This window comes from Lynx canadensis, chromosome E3, assembly GCF_007474595.2.
Source record: "Lynx canadensis isolate LIC74 chromosome E3, mLynCan4.pri.v2, whole genome shotgun sequence".
Classification (NCBI taxonomy): Eukaryota; Metazoa; Chordata; class Mammalia; order Carnivora; family Felidae; genus Lynx; species Lynx canadensis.
Window position 1 is genome coordinate 11845676 of NC_044318.1, and position 19210 is coordinate 11864885.

Genomic DNA, 19210 nt, shown 5'->3' on the forward strand with positions numbered 1-19210 from the left:
ACATGGTGCATTCCTGCTTGCCACGTCCTGAACTAAATCTAAGCAATACACTAACTAACTCCGTGGTCTTGGCCAAGTTGGTAACTTCCCTGAAGCTCCATCTGTCACTTTCAGAATTGGAGAGATTAATATTTGTTTCACAGGAAATTCTGCCTGTCGAAAATTGCAGGCAAACCTTCCCATTCAGGAATTATTACACGTTGTTTTAATCTTGACAAAATGTAAGTAAAATCCTGGTTAAGCCGTAACGAGATAGAGAAACAGATCCTCTTGCATCTGCTGATGTGAATGTAGATTGGTACAGGCTTTCTAGAGGGCAATGTTGCACTATGAATGTAACGAAAAGCCTTATGTTGGTTCTCTTTATCCCACTAATTATCCATTCTAAGTATATCTTAGGAGCATGGTTGAATTTATGTGCAAAAATGTTCAGTGAAATATTATTTATAATAGGGGGTGATGGTGAAAACAAACTAAATGTCCATTAATCAGGGCTTAGATAAATAAGTGTGGTATATCCTCATTACAGAAATATTATCAGCCATGTAAAAGGATTTTGTAGAATACTAAATAGTATGCTCGAGGTTTGTCAAATATCAGTGACATACTTGGAAACCCGCCTCACTTACTATCTCAAATCGGTAAAAGAATTGTGCGGTGAGAAGGGAAAAAAAAAAAAAGACTGAAAATACACATTTCATGGTATTACAGTGACTATTTCTGGGTAATGGAATAACGGTTGATTTTCATTTTCTAATAATTAAATTGGGGGGAAAGGAATGTCCACATAGAACAATTCCTTTGGTTGGATTATCAGGCGGTCCTTGTGGAACAAAAACTTCCGAAGGTGTCCCTCTAGTGGAAGACAGGATGCAGCGGCTGGGGGGACACCCGGGCGCGACTTTTTAAGAAACAGATTATTATTGCATTCAAGACATTTCGAGAGAAACAAGGGCCTGAAAGTAGTAAACTATTCTGTTCATTAAAAAAAAAAAAATGTTTACAGGGAGACAGAGGCCAACTGCAAAAGTAAAACTGAAACCTCACCGTGGCAAAGAGGGCCACTAATTCTAGGCGCGCTTGGACAACTGACAGCTTTTTCATTGCCGAGGTTGGGGAACTAAACTCCTTGGGTTTAATTCTCCTCTCCTTGCTTTGGGGTAGCTTGGGTTCTAGTTGCAGATCCAGGCCGCCCCACCCTCCGACCGAAGGGACAAGGCAAGACGGATTCCCTAAAGGCCGTGGGCTGGAGCCTGAGGTCTGGAGCGGACACCTGTCGGGAGCGCGCAAGCACCAAGTTGCTGGGGAACTCTACGAATCTTCGGCTCCACTCGGCTCCTCTTCGGCTAAGTTCGGCCAGCTCTCCTCGCGGCTTCGGCTCCTCCTCGGCTGAGTTCGGCTGGCTCTCGACCTGTCGGGCTCGGCTCCCTTCGGCTTCCTTCGACCGACGCTCGTCTCCCGCTCGGCTCTGTTCGGCTGAGCTCGTCTCCCCCTCGGTTCTGTTCGCCTGAGCTCGTCTCCCGCTGGGTTCTGTTCGCCTGAGCTCGGCTCACGCTCGGCTCTCTTCGGCTGAGTTCGGCTTCCGCTCGGCTCTCTTCGGCTGAGCTCGGCTCCCGCTCGGCTCTCTTCGGCTGAGCTCGGCCGCGGCCCCGGAAGGGCGCCCATGGAGCCGGTACCGCCGGCTCGGCCGACCGCTATGGCGCCGCTGCTGGAGTATGAGCGGCAGCTGGTGCTGGAACTACTGGACGCGGACGGGCTGGTAGTGTGCGCCCGCGGGCTCGGCGCGGATCGGCTCCTCTACCACTTCCTCCGGCTGCACTGCCACCCCGCGTGCCTGGTGCTGGTGCTCAACACGCAGCCGGCCGAGGAGGTGCGGCTGCCGGCGCGGGGGTGAGGGGGTCCCCGAGAGAGTTGGGGGCTTCCCGAGCGGATGCAGGCCCGGCGCGGGCGCGAGGCCTCTGAGGGCGCCGGCGGTCCCTAGCGCCGGGGGAGGGCGTTGAATGGGGGTCCGTGAGGCAGATGCAGGACCCTGACACCGGCGCGAGGACGTAGGGTGGGAGGGGTCCCTTGGAGGATGCACGTCCCTGACACGGGCGCGGGGACACTGAGAAGGATGAGAGGGGTCCTTGAGGCGGACGCGGGTTCCTGACGCGGGTGGGAGGACACGGGAGTGGGAGGAGTCTCGAGGCCGACGCAAGTCCCTGACACCGGCGCGGGGACACCGAGGGTGCGAGGGGTCCCGAGCAGGGTGCAAGTCTCTGACACTGGTGCAAGAGCTTGGAACGGGGGTCTCTGAGACAGCTGCAGGTCCCTGCCGAGGGTGCAAGGACGCAGAGGGACGGAGGGGCTCGGAGAGGGGGAGGGGAGTCACCACCGGAGGCGAGGGGCAGAGAGAAGGATTGGAGGTCCCGGAAGAGGACGCGATGGCCAGAGAAGGCTGCGGAGAGGAACGATGAGAGAGGCCCCAGGCTGGGTACCATGGGGCCTGTTGGGTCAGAAGAGCGGGATCTGGAAAAGGGAACAGTGACGGGGATGGGCGAGTCTCAGAGGGTAATTGCAGGATGTGAAAGGAGAGACTGAAACTGGGGAGAGCCCTGGAGGGAAGAGGAGGGTCTGAGGGGGTTGACCCAGGCTGGGGGGAGGGGGCGGAGGGTCAGAAGGGAAGGGAGCTGGAAGCTGAGGACCTGGCGGTTAAGGAATGGAGGGCACTGAGGACAGAAGACGGATACACCTGTGCCAAAACGGGGCGTTTGCTATTGAGAGGTGGCACAGCCTGGTCTGACAAGTCTGCTGCGCCCCTAGGTAGAGCAGGTGGCCAGGAGGCAGGTGGCCGCTGAGAATGCCCACAGACTCGGTGGGCAGGGATACTGTCTGATTTGTCTGGGGATCCCCAGTACCTGGCACCACCCAGGGCCCCAGGAGAGGAAGGGTTGCCCTGAAGACACAAAGGGCCAAGCTCCCACTGACCTGAAGCCCCGCTGGGGCGGATGGGGACAGAGCCACCAGTCTAAAACTCGGCTTGGGAAGAGGATTCCTTGCGATCTCCTCACACCCAGTGCTTGCCCGCAAACCGGGCTTTGATGGCAAGTATTTTCTAGCTAGCCGAAGTCTTTTAACTGAGGGTTTTAAAGTCTTTGTTATTGTTGTTAAAATGCTCATAACTCAAGTGCAGTGATGCCTCAGCACAAACCCAAAAACCCAACAAAAATAAAAGCCTGGTTGCATGTGGATGATTGGTTGATCACCCAAAGCAGTAACTTGGTTTGTATATTCCTCAAGTTCCCTGTCTCTCTTTTTAAATACAAAGACCTTGCCGCCTAGTAAAAACTGCCCTGTATTAAACAGACTGCTAATCAAACTTGATTTGATGTAGGAGTATTTTATCAGTCAGCTGAAGATTGAAGGAGTGGAACACCTCCCTCGTCGTGTAACAAATGAAATCACAAGTAACAGTCGCTACGAGGTCTACACCCAAGGAGGTGTGATATTTGCAACAAGTCGAATACTTGTGGTCGACTTCTTGACTAATAGAATACCTTCAGATTTAATCACTGGTAAGAATTTGACACCTTGTCATTATTTGTATAATGATACAAACTAGCACTTTTTTGTGCCTGTCTCCACTGCTGAAGTCTAAACTAGAACCTCCTTGGGGGCAGCACTGGGTGTTTTGACTCAGCATTGTACTCCCAGGGGTTAGCACAATACCGGACACATTTTAGATGCTTAAAAAGTACTTGTAGCCTGAGTAAGTAAGAATGACTTTTCCTTGCTCTCTAAGCTCCCATCTGGTTAATACTTCATAATTGGCTGGCATTTGCTTTTCGAACCTAATCAGCCTTGAAATGTTTATAGATATTCCTTGTATATTTCCTAAAATATTTGGTTTTCTCTTTAAAGAGTTTTTCTCCCCCCCCCCGTGATTTGAAATTAAACCGAGTCGTTGCTTAATTATTTTGAGAAATAATGGCTTCATTTTAGCTAGAATTAATATAGAAAAGGAATTCGTTCTCATTATCATTCATCTGTTTGGCAACCTTTTCTGATCTCCCCCAAAGCTCATTTGAGGACCCTACCTCTCTGTCCTCGGGTTATCCTGTGCTTCTCCCCAGTCATAGCACTAAAGAACAACCCATTATATTTGCCAGTTTATTTTTCTGTCTCACTCTTAGATAACAAGCTTCATAAGCACAAGGAACAATTTGTTCATTGCAGGCTAAGAACCTGATACGCAGGTATTGAACACGTGTTTGTTGGATGAACGTTGTGTGAATAAGCTGTGATCTTCTGTAAACTTCTGGAGGGCAGAGCGACTGTGACATTCATAATGGTATATCCCACTATTGCCCTGACCCAGAAGACCCTCAGGAAGCATTTAGTGAATCAATGTATGAACGAATGTTTTATGTGGCTCATGGGTACACTGATTGAAGAGAAGTGTTTTTATACTTTTATAACATTTATAACTGTAATAAGCTGGGGCATAGGTGGTAAAGTTGGACTCACCTGGCTTTGAATGGGGATGCCACCACTCACAAGGAAGTTACGTAATTTTGGTGAGCCTCGGTTCTCTTTTCTCTTTTTTTTTTTTTTTTTTAATTTTAGTTAGTTAACATATACAGGGCAATATTATTTCAGGAGTAGAATTCAGTGATTGATCACTTACATACAACCCCCAGTGCTCATCACAAGTGCCCTCCTTAGTACCCATCCCCTATCTAGCCCATCCCCCACCCCCTCCCTCAGTCAACCCTCAGTTCCCTGTCGTTAAGAATGGCTTGTCTCCCTCTCTTCTCTCCGCCCACTTCCCACGTGTTCATCTGTTTCGTTTCTTGAATTTCCACACATGAGTGAAATCCTATGGTATTTGTCTTCCTCTGATTGACTTAGCATAATACACTCTAGCTCCATCCACATCATTGCAAATGGGAAGGGGTCATTCTTTTCGATGACTAAGTAATATTACATCGTATAGATAGATACACCACATCTTCTGTATCCATTCACCAGTTGATGGGCACTTGGGCTCTTTCCATAATTTGGCTACTGTTGATAATGCTGTAAACATCAGGTGCACGTACCCCTTCCAATCTGTATTTTTGTATCCTTTGGGTAAATACCTAATGGTACAATTGCTGGATTGTAGGGTCGTTTTATTTTTAGTTTCTTGAGGAAACTCCATACTGTTTTCCAGAGTGGCTGCACCAGTTTTCATTCCCACCAACAATGCAAAAGAGATCCTCTTTCTCCGCATCCTCACCAACACCTGCTGTTTCTTGTGTTGTTAATCTTAGCCACTCTGACAGGTATGAGGTATTATCTCATCATGGTTTTGATTTCTATTTCCCTGATGATGAGTGATGTTGAGCATCTTTTCATGTGTCTATTGGCCATCTGGATGTCTTCTTTGGAAAAGTATCTATTCGTGTCTTCAGCCCATTTCTTCACTGGGTTATTTATTTTTTGGGTGTTGAGTTTGAGAAGTTCTTTGTAGATTTTGGATGCCAGCCCTTTATCAGATATGTCTTTTGTGAATATCTTCTCCCATTCTGTAGGCTGCCTTTTAGTTTTGTTGACTGTTTCCTTTGCTGTGCAGAAGCTTTTTATCTTGATGAGGTCCCAATAGTTCATTTTTGCTTTTGTTTCCTTTGCCTCCAGCAACATATCTAGTAAGAAGTTGCTCCGGCCAAGGTCAGAGAGGTTGCTGCCTGTGTTCTCTAGGATTTTGATGGTGTCTTGTCTCACATTTAGATCTTTGATCCATTTTGAGTTTATTTTTGTGTATGGTGTAGGAAAGTGGTCTGGTTCATCCTTCTGCTTGTCGCTGTCCAGTTTTCCCAGCACCACTTTTTTTTTTTTTAATTTTTTTTTTCCAACGTTTATTTATTTTTTTTGGGACAGAGAGAGACAGAGCATGAACGGGGGAGGGGCAGAGAGAGAGGGAGACACAGAATCGGAAACAGGCTCCAGGCTCTGAGCTATCAGCCCAGAGCCTGACGCGGGGCTCGAACTCCCGGACCGCGAGATCGTGACCTGGCTGCAGTCGGACGCTTAACCGACTGCGCCACCCAGGCGCCCCCAGCACCACTTGTTAAAGAGACTTTTTTCCATTTTTCTTTCCTGCTTTGTCGAAAATGAGTTGGCCATATAGTTGTGGGTTCATTTCTTAAATTGAGAAAAAGAGCACCTCCTAGAGTTATCTTAAGGATTAAGTGAGTAAAAATAAACGGCTCAGTATAGTGCGTGGTACATACTAAATGATAAATAATAGCAAAGAAAAAAAAAGCATTGGCTTTTCATAACCAGAAATTCTGATGCATCGTAAAGTCTTTCACTGTTTGCTGCTTTCTTCTCAGCTTAGTTTTATATTGCTTTGTTTTTTAAGTGGATAAAATGGGGGCAGTGTACTGGAACTACCACTAGATGTCAGTATTGCTCTGACTTTTAGTAACCGTTCAACCTACTTAGGCAGAGAGCGGGATGAATCAAAGAAACCTCCAAATTATAGCTTATAGGTAGTTCCTAAATAAAAGCGCAAAATTCCCGGCCCATATCTGATCAGCAGCCAATAATGAAGGTGGCGCTGCTGCTGCCGCCGCTTCGCTGCATGGAAGGTGAATCAATGCCAGACAAGAACCCCGCCCGATTCTGCTCCCCAAGGGATCATTCCCCCCCCCCCCCGCCCCGCTCCCGCCAGGCTGGCAATGACACTTTGACCCCTTCCCCCCCCCACCTCCGCCACTGCCATTGCTACTCGTGGTATCCGCCACCATACCCCACCCAAGGGTCCCTGCCAAACGCAGCTCCCCGGTGCAGAGAGAACTGTGTAGATAGCGACCCTGGTTGTACTGGCAGGAGACAGGACAGGAGGCTTTCATTGCTAAAACGGCTCCTGACCTCCCCAAACAGAACTCAGAACACGCTTTCCACGGGACACTTAAAAAAACCCTCCCACGTTACATGTTAGGTTCGTGCGCCCAGGGCTATAATCCAGTTTTCTGTTTACTCAACAAACATTTAGTGTCCTAAGGGTCCTTTGTTTGGTAGAGATGTGGTAGGTCCTGGAGACAGATGAACGAGAGACTGGTGAACTCTTGAGCTAGGCTCCCTCTGGGTTTGACCCCGCCTCCCCCGTGTACCAAAGTTGTGACCCCTGGCACGTTCCTTAATGTCATCAGGACTCCGTTTACTCACCCATAAATGGGAGACTGTAACAGTGCCTCCTCTTAGGCGTAGCACACGGGTGAAATGAGATCATGTTTGTAAAATTCTTAGCTTCATGCTCAGCACACAGTCAAGCATTCTCTGATGAATGCTTGTTGTGATGTCCTTGTCCTCAAGCGGTGTCGTGGAGGAGGCAGGTGGAAAGCAGTACTCGCAGTACAGGATGAGATACGAACTGTTGTGGGAGCATCAGAATGAAATGTAAGGAGGCTTTGGTGAGACCGCAGTTGCCCCCAGAAGTACACCTGCTCGTGTTTTCTTGTTGCTGGTTTTTCAAACGGTGTGTCGGGGGTGGTGGGGAGTCCTCAGGGGGTGTCACTTAGGAGAAACCAGGCTTTGTCTTCAGGCACACATGGTTTGGGACCTTTAGCCTCCCATTACTTGGCAGATGACTTTGATCAACCTGTTTGCCTCTCCTGATCTCATAATAATACCTACATCATAGAATTCTGAGGATTAAATGAATAAGTCTGCAAAAGTACCTGACCCCAGTGCCCGGGATCGAGTATTCTCTTCTTCCATCTGGGTGCCAAAAGAATGACAGCCTTTTGGAACACAACATTTTCTTTCTTTTTTCTTTTTTTAATGTTTGTTTATTTATTTATTTTGAGAGAAGGGAGAACATGTGTGCACACGTGCACGAGCGGGGGAGGGGTAGAGAGGGAGAAGAGAGAGAATCCTAAGCAGGCTCTGGGCAGGATCTCACGGGGCTCGATCTCACGAACCGAAACCGTGAGATCATGACCTGAGCTGAGATCACGAGTCAGACGCTTACCCAACTGAGCCACCAGGTGAGTGGAGCAGAACATTGTCTTAAATTGAGGCCCATCTTTCCTTTAGAAGCCCACCTTTATCACTTCAACCTTATATAATATTTCAGTCTAGGCCAGCAAAGTGTAGCCCAGTAAAGTACTTGGAAAAGCCCAGCGTCTTAAGTCCAGGATCTTTTCTGAGTTGTAAATTTGTTATGTACATGTATTGCAGTTATTGAAAACCCTTTGTCTGTAAATTCCTAAATAACACTTACTGATTTTTAGCACATCTGAAAAATAGTGTGCTTAGCTAGAATTAGAATAGATGGTAGCTCTCTCCACCTCAGTCCAAAATTTAAACGCCAAAAGAGCAGAATCTGAATTGAGCCTCCTGAACTACTAAAAGGGGTCATAAATCACTATTAATGTCATTTCCCAGATGCTAGGAGTCATGGGAACTGGTACAAAAACACATAAGCACATTTATGACAAATTTTTATGTAAGGTAATTGGCTTGATGTCGGTCTCAAAGACTAAGAATCATCACAGAATAATTGAGTTTTTGATTCAGAAATGACATCCGTGCACTCTTATGTCCTACGTCTTCCTAATTTCTCGCTAATCACACTGCATCAAAATGGCATATATGTGTCATGTCTCGTGGATGTATTATACACACAAAAGAAAGATTAACTGGTCAGTGCTCTCATTTTATAAATAAGGAAACGTATAATAATTTCCTTGTTTTTGTGATCTCAGAAGTGTCCTAATCACAGCACCCCCAAACCCAGATGTAGTAAATACATTCATTAAAGGTCTTTATTTTAATGGACTAGTTTATCTCTCAGTTGAATATCCTCTGATTCCAAAAATTGAATTATTCTAGTAGGTGGTACAGATGTTACCCAGACTTGTGAAATGGCCCTCTTTTCTGTAGTCCACATCTGGTTCACATATGAAAGGAGAGTCAGTGAGGCACTTTGCTTTCAGAAACTCTTCCACCGCCGTGCCAGACACACCCCACCCCAGGGCCTTTGCTCTTACTGTCCCCTCATCCTGGAACGGTCTTGGTGCACGTGGTTACAAGGCTCACCTCCTCTTTTCCATCTAGCCTTGGCCCAGATAGAGCCTCAACGAGGCGACCCTGCCTAAAGTTGCCCCCCATCACCTCTCACACACACTCCCTCTCCTCCTCCTCGGATTCCTTTTTTCCTCCCCAGCCCTTATCGCTGTACAACTTACTAAATCGTCTCTTTGTTTATATTGTGTATCGTAAGTACCGCAAGGACACAGATTGCCATCTGTGTGTTCACTGCTGTATCTCGGGCCCAGACGAGCACACCACCCGTGCTCAAGAGAAATGTGGTAAAATCAGTGAATGAAAACGAGCATGAACTTCCTTGTCTGTTCTGTAATCTAAATTATTATCTCCTCCCAGGCATCTTGGTGTATAGAGCGCACAGGATAATCGAGTCTTGTCAAGAAGCATTCATCTTGCGTCTGTTTCGCCAGAAAAACAAGCGTGGTTTTATTAAAGCTTTCACAGACAATGCTGTCGCCTTTGACACTGGTTTTTGTCACGTGGAAAGAGTGATGCGAAATCTTTTCGTAGGGAAGCTGTATCTGTGGCCAAGGTAAATAGCCTTATGTGACAGATTTCTGTGAGAGAATCCACTACGACTTAAGCGTGCACTTGAAAGTGATGTAAAATTTATAGGAATTGCACTTGACATACGATAGCCGGGTCCATACCAAGTGCATCAAATAGAAACATATGGTTACCTCATTTGTGATTATTTTAAAAGGAGAGACAGATTTGATATTTCCTTTTCTGGTAGCCCGTCACATCCATCCAAGGGCAGCCACTTTATTGCCTCTTCTACGTTTAGCGAAACCCCCAGGGAATCTAGAGCCTAAGGTATATAACAGGTTTAGGAGAACTAAACTCCCTCTGAAAATTACCCGTCGGGGAATAAGGCACAAAGATTGTTTTATTAATTTTGTTTAACGTTTATTTGTTTTTGAGAGATGGAGCACGAGCAGGGAAGGGGCAGAGAGAGGGAGACACAGAATCCGAAGCAGGCTCCAGGCTCCAAGAGGTCAACACAGAGCCTGACGCGGAGCTCCAACTCATGAACCGTGAGATCATGACCTGAGCGGAAGTCGGACACTTAACTGACTGAGCCACTCAGGGGCCCCAAAGCGTAAAGATTTTTGAAGAATTCCTGTAAATGTCTAGGAAAACCCGGAAGGTTCCAATGTTCAAACATCTCGCACCTATGCTGATACGTATTTTGGTTACACTACATGGCATTTGAAAGTAATTGCCAGGGTCTTTTGCCTTTCTTGATTATGCTGTCTCAAGGATAGGCATGCTTTTTCTGTGAGGGGCCTGATAGTAAGTATTTTGGGCTTTGCAGGCCAGGTGGTTTGTGACGATGCTTCCAGTCTGCTGTTACATCAGGAAAGCAGCCATAGACAATACATAAACACTGGGCACGGCTGTGTTCCAATAACACTATTTCTAAAAACAGGCAATGAAAAAAAAAAACAACAAAAACGGGGTGCCTGGGTGGCTTCACTCGGTTGAGCATCTGACTTTGGCTCAGGTCATGATCTCATGGTTCATGGTTTCCAGCCCCACGTCGGGCTCTGCTGATGGCTCAGAGCCTGGAGCCTGCCTCGGATTCTGTGTCTCCCCCTCTCTCTGCCCCTCCCCTGCTTGTGCTCTGTCTCTCTCTCCCTCTCTCTCAAAAATAAATAAACATTAAAAAAAAAAAAAAACCAGGCACTGGTTTGGGCCCAGACCATATTTTTGCTGACCCCCCGCCTTATTCAACGAATGCATCCTTTCGTTGAGATTAAAAGTACTTCTGAAAACATTGTCATTTTGCTGTCTGTCTGGTTTGTGTCTTAGTTGCATTTCCAAAAACCCTGTGAGAGCAAAAACTGAGAGCCGTGTTATTTCTGGTCTCGGAGAAAACGTTTGGAAACGATTTGTCTCTTCAGGTTCCATGTAGCAGTAAACTCATTCTTAGAACAGCACAAACCTGAAGTTGTAGAAATTCACGTTTCTATGACGCCTGCCATGCTCGCCATACAGACTGCCATCCTGGACATCCTAAATGCGTGTCTGAAAGAACTGAAATGCCACAACCCATCGCTCGAAGTTGAAGATTTGTCTTTAGAAAATGCTATTGGAAAACCGTTTGACAAGGTACTCTGCCTCTTTTCCTTGTAAGAGCAGTGTGTTAGGTTACAGCTTTAAAGAATCCAAGTTCTTTTGCTAATTGCAGTGTCCTCAATAGGATATTGCTGTTATTTTTTTTTAATTTTTTTTATATGCATTTTTGAGAAAGACAGAGAGACAGAGTGTGAGCAGGGGAGGGGCACAGAGGGAGGGAGACACAGAACCCGAAGCAGGCTCCAGGCTCTGAGCCGTCAGCAAAGAGCCTAGTGCGGGGCTCGAACTCACAAACCGCGAGATCATGACCTGAGCCAAAGTCGGACGCTTAACTGACTGAGCCGCCCAGGCGCCCCAGAAATTGCTGTTATTTTAAAACTAATCTGGAGGTGATTTAAGTACAACCTGTTTGGTTTACTGGAGAGTAATAATTTGTAGTAGAATACATGGATTGACCTGTAAGCACAACTCTTTATTTTTGCCGTTATACAGTGATTATCTTGTATTTCAAGTATAATTAAGAGAAGGAAAAATAACCTTTTTGCTCTGAAATGACAGCATTTGGATATCTACAGATAGAAGAGTTTTACATGAGAATGCTTTCATAATTTATGATCTTCTGTTTGGAATAAAAATAATTGGGACGAGTTTTCATTACTGAGGAATGTGAACCTTGCTGTGTCCTAAAATTACGTTTTCAGTTGAGAAAATGTTAAGACTTTTAGTTCAAGGAACTTTTATTCTAACTGATGTTTTCTATTGTAGATGAATATTAATACAGATGCGTAAATGTCTAAAATTGAATTGTAGATCCAGAAAACGCTGACTTTTAAAAAAATTCCTGGCAGCTTTTTTTTCTTTTTTTCTATATTTTGGTGGAACAAGTTCCTGTCTTTTAAGCTTTGAATGCATCTGTGTGTCACTGGAAATAATTCACAGTGATTATTTAAAAGGAAAAATTTAACTCCTCATATCTCTGATTCTTCCAGAAAGTGCTTCTATTGAAATAATGATACATAAAACTAATTACATTATGTTTTGTTCCTCTGTTCTTACAGTGTAGTGCATGTGAAGCCACAAAGAAAAACCACAAAAAAACCCTTCCCATTCTTTTAATAGAATGTGTGTGTCCTTATTAAAAAACAAAATATAACCTGATAGGTTTTGTACTAAGTTTCTGTTTCTCATTCCCTGGTAAAGGTCAAAGTATTATTTTGGGTATTCTTTCAGCAACCAGATGTAAATGCAGACATGACTCTCATCTTGTTAGAAAATTAACATTTGTAAAATTTTTTTATTTTTTATTTAATTTTTTTAACACTTATTTATTTATTTATTTATTTATTTAGAGAGACAGAGAAAGACAGAACATGAGCAGGGGAGGGGCAGAGAGAGAGGGAGACACAGAATCCGAAGCAGGCTCCAGGCTCCAAGCTGTCAGCACAGAGACTGACTCGGGGCTCAAACCCACGAACCGTGAGATCATGACCCGAGCCGAAGTGGGATGCTTAACCAACTGAACCACCCAGGCGCCCCAGAAAATTAACATTTGTTTAAGAGAGAGAGAGAGGGGCACCTGGGTGGCTCAGTTGGTTGAGCGTCCGACTTTGGCTCAGGTCATGATCTCACGGTTCATGGGTTCGAGCCCCGTGTGGGACTCTGTGCTGACAGCTCAGAGCCTGGAGCCTGCTTTGGATTCTGTGTCTCCCTCTCTCTCCGCCCCTAACCCGCTCGCATTCTGTCTCTGTCTTTCTCAAAAATAAACATTAAAAAAAGAATAGGAGAGAGAGCGAGAGCATGAATGAGAGGGGCGGGGCGGGGGGGTGGGGAAGGGGCAATCCTAAGCAGGTTCCACACTGAGCGTGGCTTGATCCCACAACCCTGCAGCAATCGATAGTCGGATGCTCAACTGCCTGAGCTGCCCAGGTGGCCAGAAAATTTAACTTTTGTAGATTATTTTACAAAGCAGGCATGCAGTTATATGTCCCAGTTTGTCTAGGATAGTTCTAGGATCTGTCTGTTGTCCCGGAGTGATTATTAATAATATAATTTCATTTTCATAAGAGCCCCAGATTGGACGGTAAATTATATGGTCACCCAGATACTCCTTCTGAGTATGAATTTGTTGGGTAAGGTGCCGTGTAGTGATACTCCTTCCATAGCATGCTACAGGTATTATCCTTTTTAGTTAAGAAATAGTTTGTGGGGCGCCTGGGTAGTTCAGTCGGTTAAGAGTCCGACTTCAGCTCAGGTCATGATTTCGCTGTTCGTGGATTCGAGCCCTGTGTCGGTCTCTGTGCTGACATCTCAGAGCCTGGAGACTTCTTCAGATTCTGTGTCTCCCTCTCTCTCTGCCCCTCCCCTGCTCGCACTCTTGTCTCTCTCTCAAAAATAAACAAACAGTAAAAAAAAAAAAAAAAAAGGAATCAGTTTGTGAAGGACGTGTATATACGTAGCAGTGGATACGTAGATACCTACATAGTACATGCCAAAGCTAGCCTTCATTATAGGCAACACTTTAGGATCCCAGAAAATATTCAAATGTAGTCCCTTGTTAATTTAACAAATCCTTTTCCATCCATGAATCACATGGGGGGGGGGAACCCAAGCAAATCACTTACACCACAAAGTTAAGGTACGTCGTTATTTAATTTGATATCATGTAGTTTCCCTGGTATGTGCCCTCTGTTCCCTGTTCAGCTGGATCCCACATCTTTATGTATCCAGGATAGGGTCACAGCCAAACTGGGCTGAAACTGGGTGGGTCTAAGCTGTAAGCTTTGATATTTCATGAAAACAAATGATTGGGGACACCTGGGTAGCTCAGTCAGTTAAGCGTCTGAATTTGGCTCAGGTCATGAGCTCATGGTTGATGAGTTCAAGCCCCACATCAGGCTCAGCACTGACAGCGTGGAGCCTGTGTGAAATTCCCTTTCTCCCTCTCTCTGCCTCTCCCCTGCTCCCACGCTCGCTCGCTCTCTCTCTCAAATAATAAATAAAAAAATAATAGCTATATCGAATATATTTTTAGCCATACTAAACTGTATTCTTGTTTTAGATGATCCGCCATTATCTGGATCCCTTGTGGCACCAGCTTGGAGCCAAGACTAAGTCCTTGGTTCAGGATTTGAAGATATTACGAACTTTGCTGCAGTATCTCTCTCAGTATGATTGTATCACATTCCTTAATCTTCTGGAATCTCTGAGAGCGACAGAGAAGGCTTTTGGTCAGAATTCAGGTGGGAGATAAAAATGCTAATATTATTATGGGAGCTGATTTGAATAAAGTGTCAGATTTTGTTGGGGAATCAGATGTGGGGAGTGCTATATTCAACTACACGGTATACTAAGCTTTCAAATTACGTTTTATGTTCATAGCATAAGGATGTAGGTTTTATTGATAGCTAATGTTTCCGCCTACTGAACTTCTGTTCTGTATAATAATAAATATTCATATCCATTCCGGGCAATTTTATTTCTAGAAAAGACTCTGTATATTACAGGCAGTCCCCAACTTAGAAATAGGTTGTGTTCTGGAAGTTTAGTTGTTAAGAACTTCAAATTCATTTTCTCCTAAGAAACAGCAAGGGAGTTTAGGGTTTCATCAGCTAGAGTGCTGAAGACTGAAGAGATTTGTAGAGAAACATACTTAAACAGTTGACTACCGTCTTGTTTTTCTACCAGCCACATCTGCCCCACTAATGTGACCTCTGTCACTGTTTGACTAGACCGTTGATTTTCAAAATGGGGTCCGTTGTCCTCTGAGGCCAAGATTTACTACCATTAGTAATGTTTTTAACTTTTAAAAATTATTTTGTTTTATTTGAGAGAGAGCAAGCAGGCAGGAAAAAGGGGCAGAGGCAGAGAGAGAGGGAGGGAGGGAGAAAGGATATTAAGCGGGCTCCATGTTCAGCACAGAGCCTGATGCAGGGCTCAGTCCCACAACCTCAAGATCATGACCTGAACAGAAAGAAGGAGTCAGACACTCCACCAACTGAGCCCCCCAAGCGCCCTTACAATTAATAGTTTTTATTGCTTCATCAGGGACATTAAGTAATAAGCTACGAATGCACAGCAGTGAAGAACACATTGACCACTAGTACTCTTTGGTTCCACCGCCTTGATGACGCTCAGGCGCCCAGCAGTGTTACCCCCCAATGCTTTTGCACCATTACCAGAAATGTCAACACAGTGGGGAAAAAACCAAATAAGGAATTATTACTCATCTGAGAATAGTTTTGAGGTCCAGACTCCCTGAAAACATTTTGGTGGCCCCCAGAGGTCAGTAGGCCACACTTTGAAAGCCCACTGGCCTAATCAAACAGTGAGGCCTCAGTAAGGGAGAAGGTACGGTTCAGAGAACACGATGGCAGGCAGTTGTATAGATAGGGCATGTGACCATCAGAGAGTCTTTAAAATTCATCCCAAATTGAAGGCCTTTTTTTTTTTTTTTTAACTTTTCATATTAGGTTGGCTCTTTCTTGACTCCAGCACCTCGATGTTTGTTAATGCTCGAGCAAGGGTTTATCATCTTCCAGATGCCAAAATGAACAAAAAAGGCAAAGTGTCTGAAAAAACGGAAATTGAACAAGTGCAAGGTATCCTGTAGGCTTCATCTTTAACTGTGTCTCTTATTTAAGTATTTGGTGTGAAAATTCTTACCAAGTCAACGTGTAATCCTCAGTCTCCTTCAGCTGTGTGAAGAATGCGTGCCTGTATGTTAAAGGCGTGTTATGTGTAACATAAGTTGAAAGTATCCAGCGTGGCAAGTCCTAGAATCCGTTGTTAGAGGATTCCGGATAACAAGTGCCAAATATCAGTCAAGAGTGTTTTTACTGCTATATAAGAACTATTGATTGATATTTTTTTTTTTTTACTTCAGAATAATAACTACTTTTGGCACTTACAGTCTTAACAATATTTAACATTCCTTTTAGCTGTACAAAAATAAATATACCAGAATGAGGCGAGAATAGGTTTATTCCAATACTTATCTAGTGGGTATGACAAATATCATTGGTTTTTTAAAGCATGGGATAGGATTGATGCTGACTTTCTGCCTAGTTCAAAGGTCTAGTTCAAAACTTAAATACATTAGTGATGTGTTTAGGTACTTACAGAAATGTTTGATTGTGGTCTCCTTGTATTCCATTTTCAGGAATGTGAAAGTCATGCGGATTAGAAATAATAAATACTCTTCCTCTGTACTAATTCTTTCGTTTTATGTAGCAGCTTATATATAGTATCACGGTTGACAACTAATACAGAATCATCTGAAATTCATGACGTACATGTAACTTTCTCTCAAGGCACTATGAAACCTCTCTTTCCTTTAAATTAAAGTTCATTTATTTATTTTAAGAGAGAGCATGTGTGCAAGCCAGAGAGAGGCAGAGAAAGAGGGAGAGAGAGAATCCCAGGCAGCCTCCATGCTGTAAGCACAGAGTCTGATGTGAGCTCAAACCCATGATCCGTGAGATCATGACCTGAGCCGAAACCAAGAGCGGACGCTCAACCGACTGAGCCACTCAGGCGCCCCACTATGAAACCTCTGTTAATGTTGGTTTCAAATATCTTCTATTTAGACCTTAAAGAGACCTTTTTCAAGAAAGTAGTTTCTATCTGGCATCAGGAAGGAAGCTCACAAGAACAAGCTTTTGGAATGACACTTGTGTTGTCTGTGTTGTGTTGTTTTGAAAGCCTGTGGAACACTTTACAGGTGAATACTACCCTGGAGAATGAGGTTATCCTTTTATTCCCATACAGAAACAAAAAAGGAATTGGTGCTAGAAAGCAACCCGAAGTGGGAAGCTCTGACCGAAGTACTGAAAGAAATTGAGGCGGAAAATAAGGAGAGTGAAGCCCTTGGGGGTCCAGGTAGGAAAAAAAGAGAAGAAGACGTTTGCTTTCAAAATGGAGCAAATGAGTCTTCGTTATTAGTCCTTTAAAAGTAACTTACTGTTATTGGGGCGCCTGGGTGGCTCAGTCGGTTAAGCGTCCGACTTCAGCTCAGGTCATGATCTCGCAGTCCGTGAGTTGGAGCCCCGCGTCGGGCTCTGGGCTGATGGCCCAGAGCCTGGAGCCTGCTTCCGGTTCTGTGTCTCCCTCTCTCTCTGCCCCTCCCCCATTCATGCTCTGTCTCTCTCTGTCTCAAAAATAAACGTTAAAAAAAAAATTAAAAACAAAAAAAGTAACTTACTGTTATTTTGCTTATCAGACGTAAAAGAATAAGTGCCAGATGAACACGGAAATCCTAGTGGCAGCCTCCTTTCTGTTCGTTTGATGTGATTTTCTCCTGGTTGAATCCTTGCATACTTGTAGAAAGCAGGCTGTCTTGCTGGGCTGGTTGACTTCTCAGGACTTCTATTTAAAGATGCAGCTAATCTCCACATACACATTCACCACGATTTCAATCTAGAATCCCCCGAGGAGAAAGCTAATGAGCTTGTTTTATATTCTCAGCAAGTGTCTTTCCAAAGACGTCTCAACTGTTCTATGGATCAACACTGACGTGGCCCTGAAAAAAAAAATTCCAGATTTTAGGGCCCCTCTCTTCAAGCATGAGTATACTAGTAGATTAGCATCGTAGACCAAACCCGCTAAAATTTTTTTTTAAGTAAAACCAGATATTTACTTTTTTTTTTAATGTTTATTTATTTTGGAGAGAGAGACAGAGGCAGAGCACAAGCAGGGGAGGGACAGAGAGAGGGGGAGACACAGAATCTGAAACAGGCTCCAGGCTCCGAGCTGTCAGCACAGAGCCTGACGTGGGGTTCGAGCCCACAAACCGTGAGATCATGACTGAGCCAAAGTCAGACACTTAACCGACTGAGCCCCCAGGCGCCCCAAAACCAGATGTTTAAAAAAACTAGATTTTTCTTTAGTCTATTGAGACTTTGAACTCCTATGAATCAGTAAAGGCAAGCACATAATTCTTATATGAGTAAATACGCTGGTGATATTATCTGAGAACGTATGGTACTTTGATTTAAGACTCCAAGTCATGCCTGCTCCCTTAGGAAAATTGAAAAGTACCAAGAAAAAAGAGAAAGGAAAAAAATTATGTCTAGAAGCCACATTGGTGTATTTCCTCCAGGTTTTCTTTTCTGTATTTTCTGTTTCACATTGTTAAGGTCACAGTGCAATGTAATTTCTGGATATATAATTAGCAAGTCAAATGATAACGTTCTTGAGACATATTACCACATTTGACTTACATGAAATTTTTATGAGTTTTCATTTCTTCTAGCAATGTAAGAGCTCATCTCTTTTTCACTTAGCAGTGACTGGAGATCATATATTCGTGTGTGTATATACATACATATGTGTAACAATTTTATTAATTTGGAGAAAATGTTCATTTGAAATTTGGTGTTTGCTAAGCTCAATGTTTTCTTTTTTTAATGTCAAAAATGTTTTTTAATGTTTATTTATTTTTGAGAGAGAGAAACAGAGCACAAGCATGAAAGGGTCAGAGAGAGGGAGACACAGAATCGGAAGCAGGCTCCAGGCTCTGAACTGTCAGCACAGAGCCCAATGTGGGGCTCGAACTCATGAGCTATAAGATCATGACCTGAGCTGAAGTCGGACTTGTAACCGACTGAGCCACCCAGGCGCCCCAAGCTCAATGTTTTCTTAATGCTTTTTCCTCTTTGGTGAATTGTCTTTCTTTTCCTTGGCCAAATTAGGGTATGTCCTCGGTTTGTATTGGCTTTTTATATATTAAAGATACTATCATTTATGATAGTTGTTTTGTAAAGTCGTTTTTCTGTCTTTAGCTTTCTTAATGCACAGTTTTTTTCTTATATAGAGTCCCTCTCAGATTATAGATATCAGTCTTGTCTGAGATATCTTCCACTGTTTTTAAGCCTAGAAAATCATCTCCATCCACAGAGATGGAGAGTAGTTGCCTTTTTTTTTTTAATGATTTAATATTTAACATTTGACTCAGTAATCCATTTGGAATTTATTTTGGCATATAAAATCCTCTGGAAAATTATTAATTAAAAAGAGCTTCTGTAAAGCCTCCATTATACCACGGCTAGGCTTT

At 44.1% G+C, this 19210-nt stretch overlaps 1 protein-coding gene across 1 annotated transcript in view; it reads left to right on the plus strand.

Moving 5' to 3' along the window:
* The first annotated feature begins 1655 nt into the window (after positions 1-1655).
* ERCC4 (ERCC excision repair 4, endonuclease catalytic subunit) overlaps positions 1656-19210 on the plus strand; it is a 30841-nt gene continuing 13286 nt past the window's right edge. The window contains exons 1-7 of the mRNA XM_030300554.1: positions 1656-1870; positions 3374-3554; positions 9415-9610; positions 10986-11193; positions 14219-14399; positions 15630-15758; positions 16927-17037. Of these exons, the coding sequence (XP_030156414.1) occupies positions 1664-1870; positions 3374-3554; positions 9415-9610; positions 10986-11193; positions 14219-14399; positions 15630-15758; positions 16927-17037 (1213 nt within the window). The 5' untranslated portion in view covers positions 1656-1663. The remainder of the gene's footprint in view (positions 1871-3373; positions 3555-9414; positions 9611-10985; positions 11194-14218; positions 14400-15629; positions 15759-16926; positions 17038-19210) is intronic.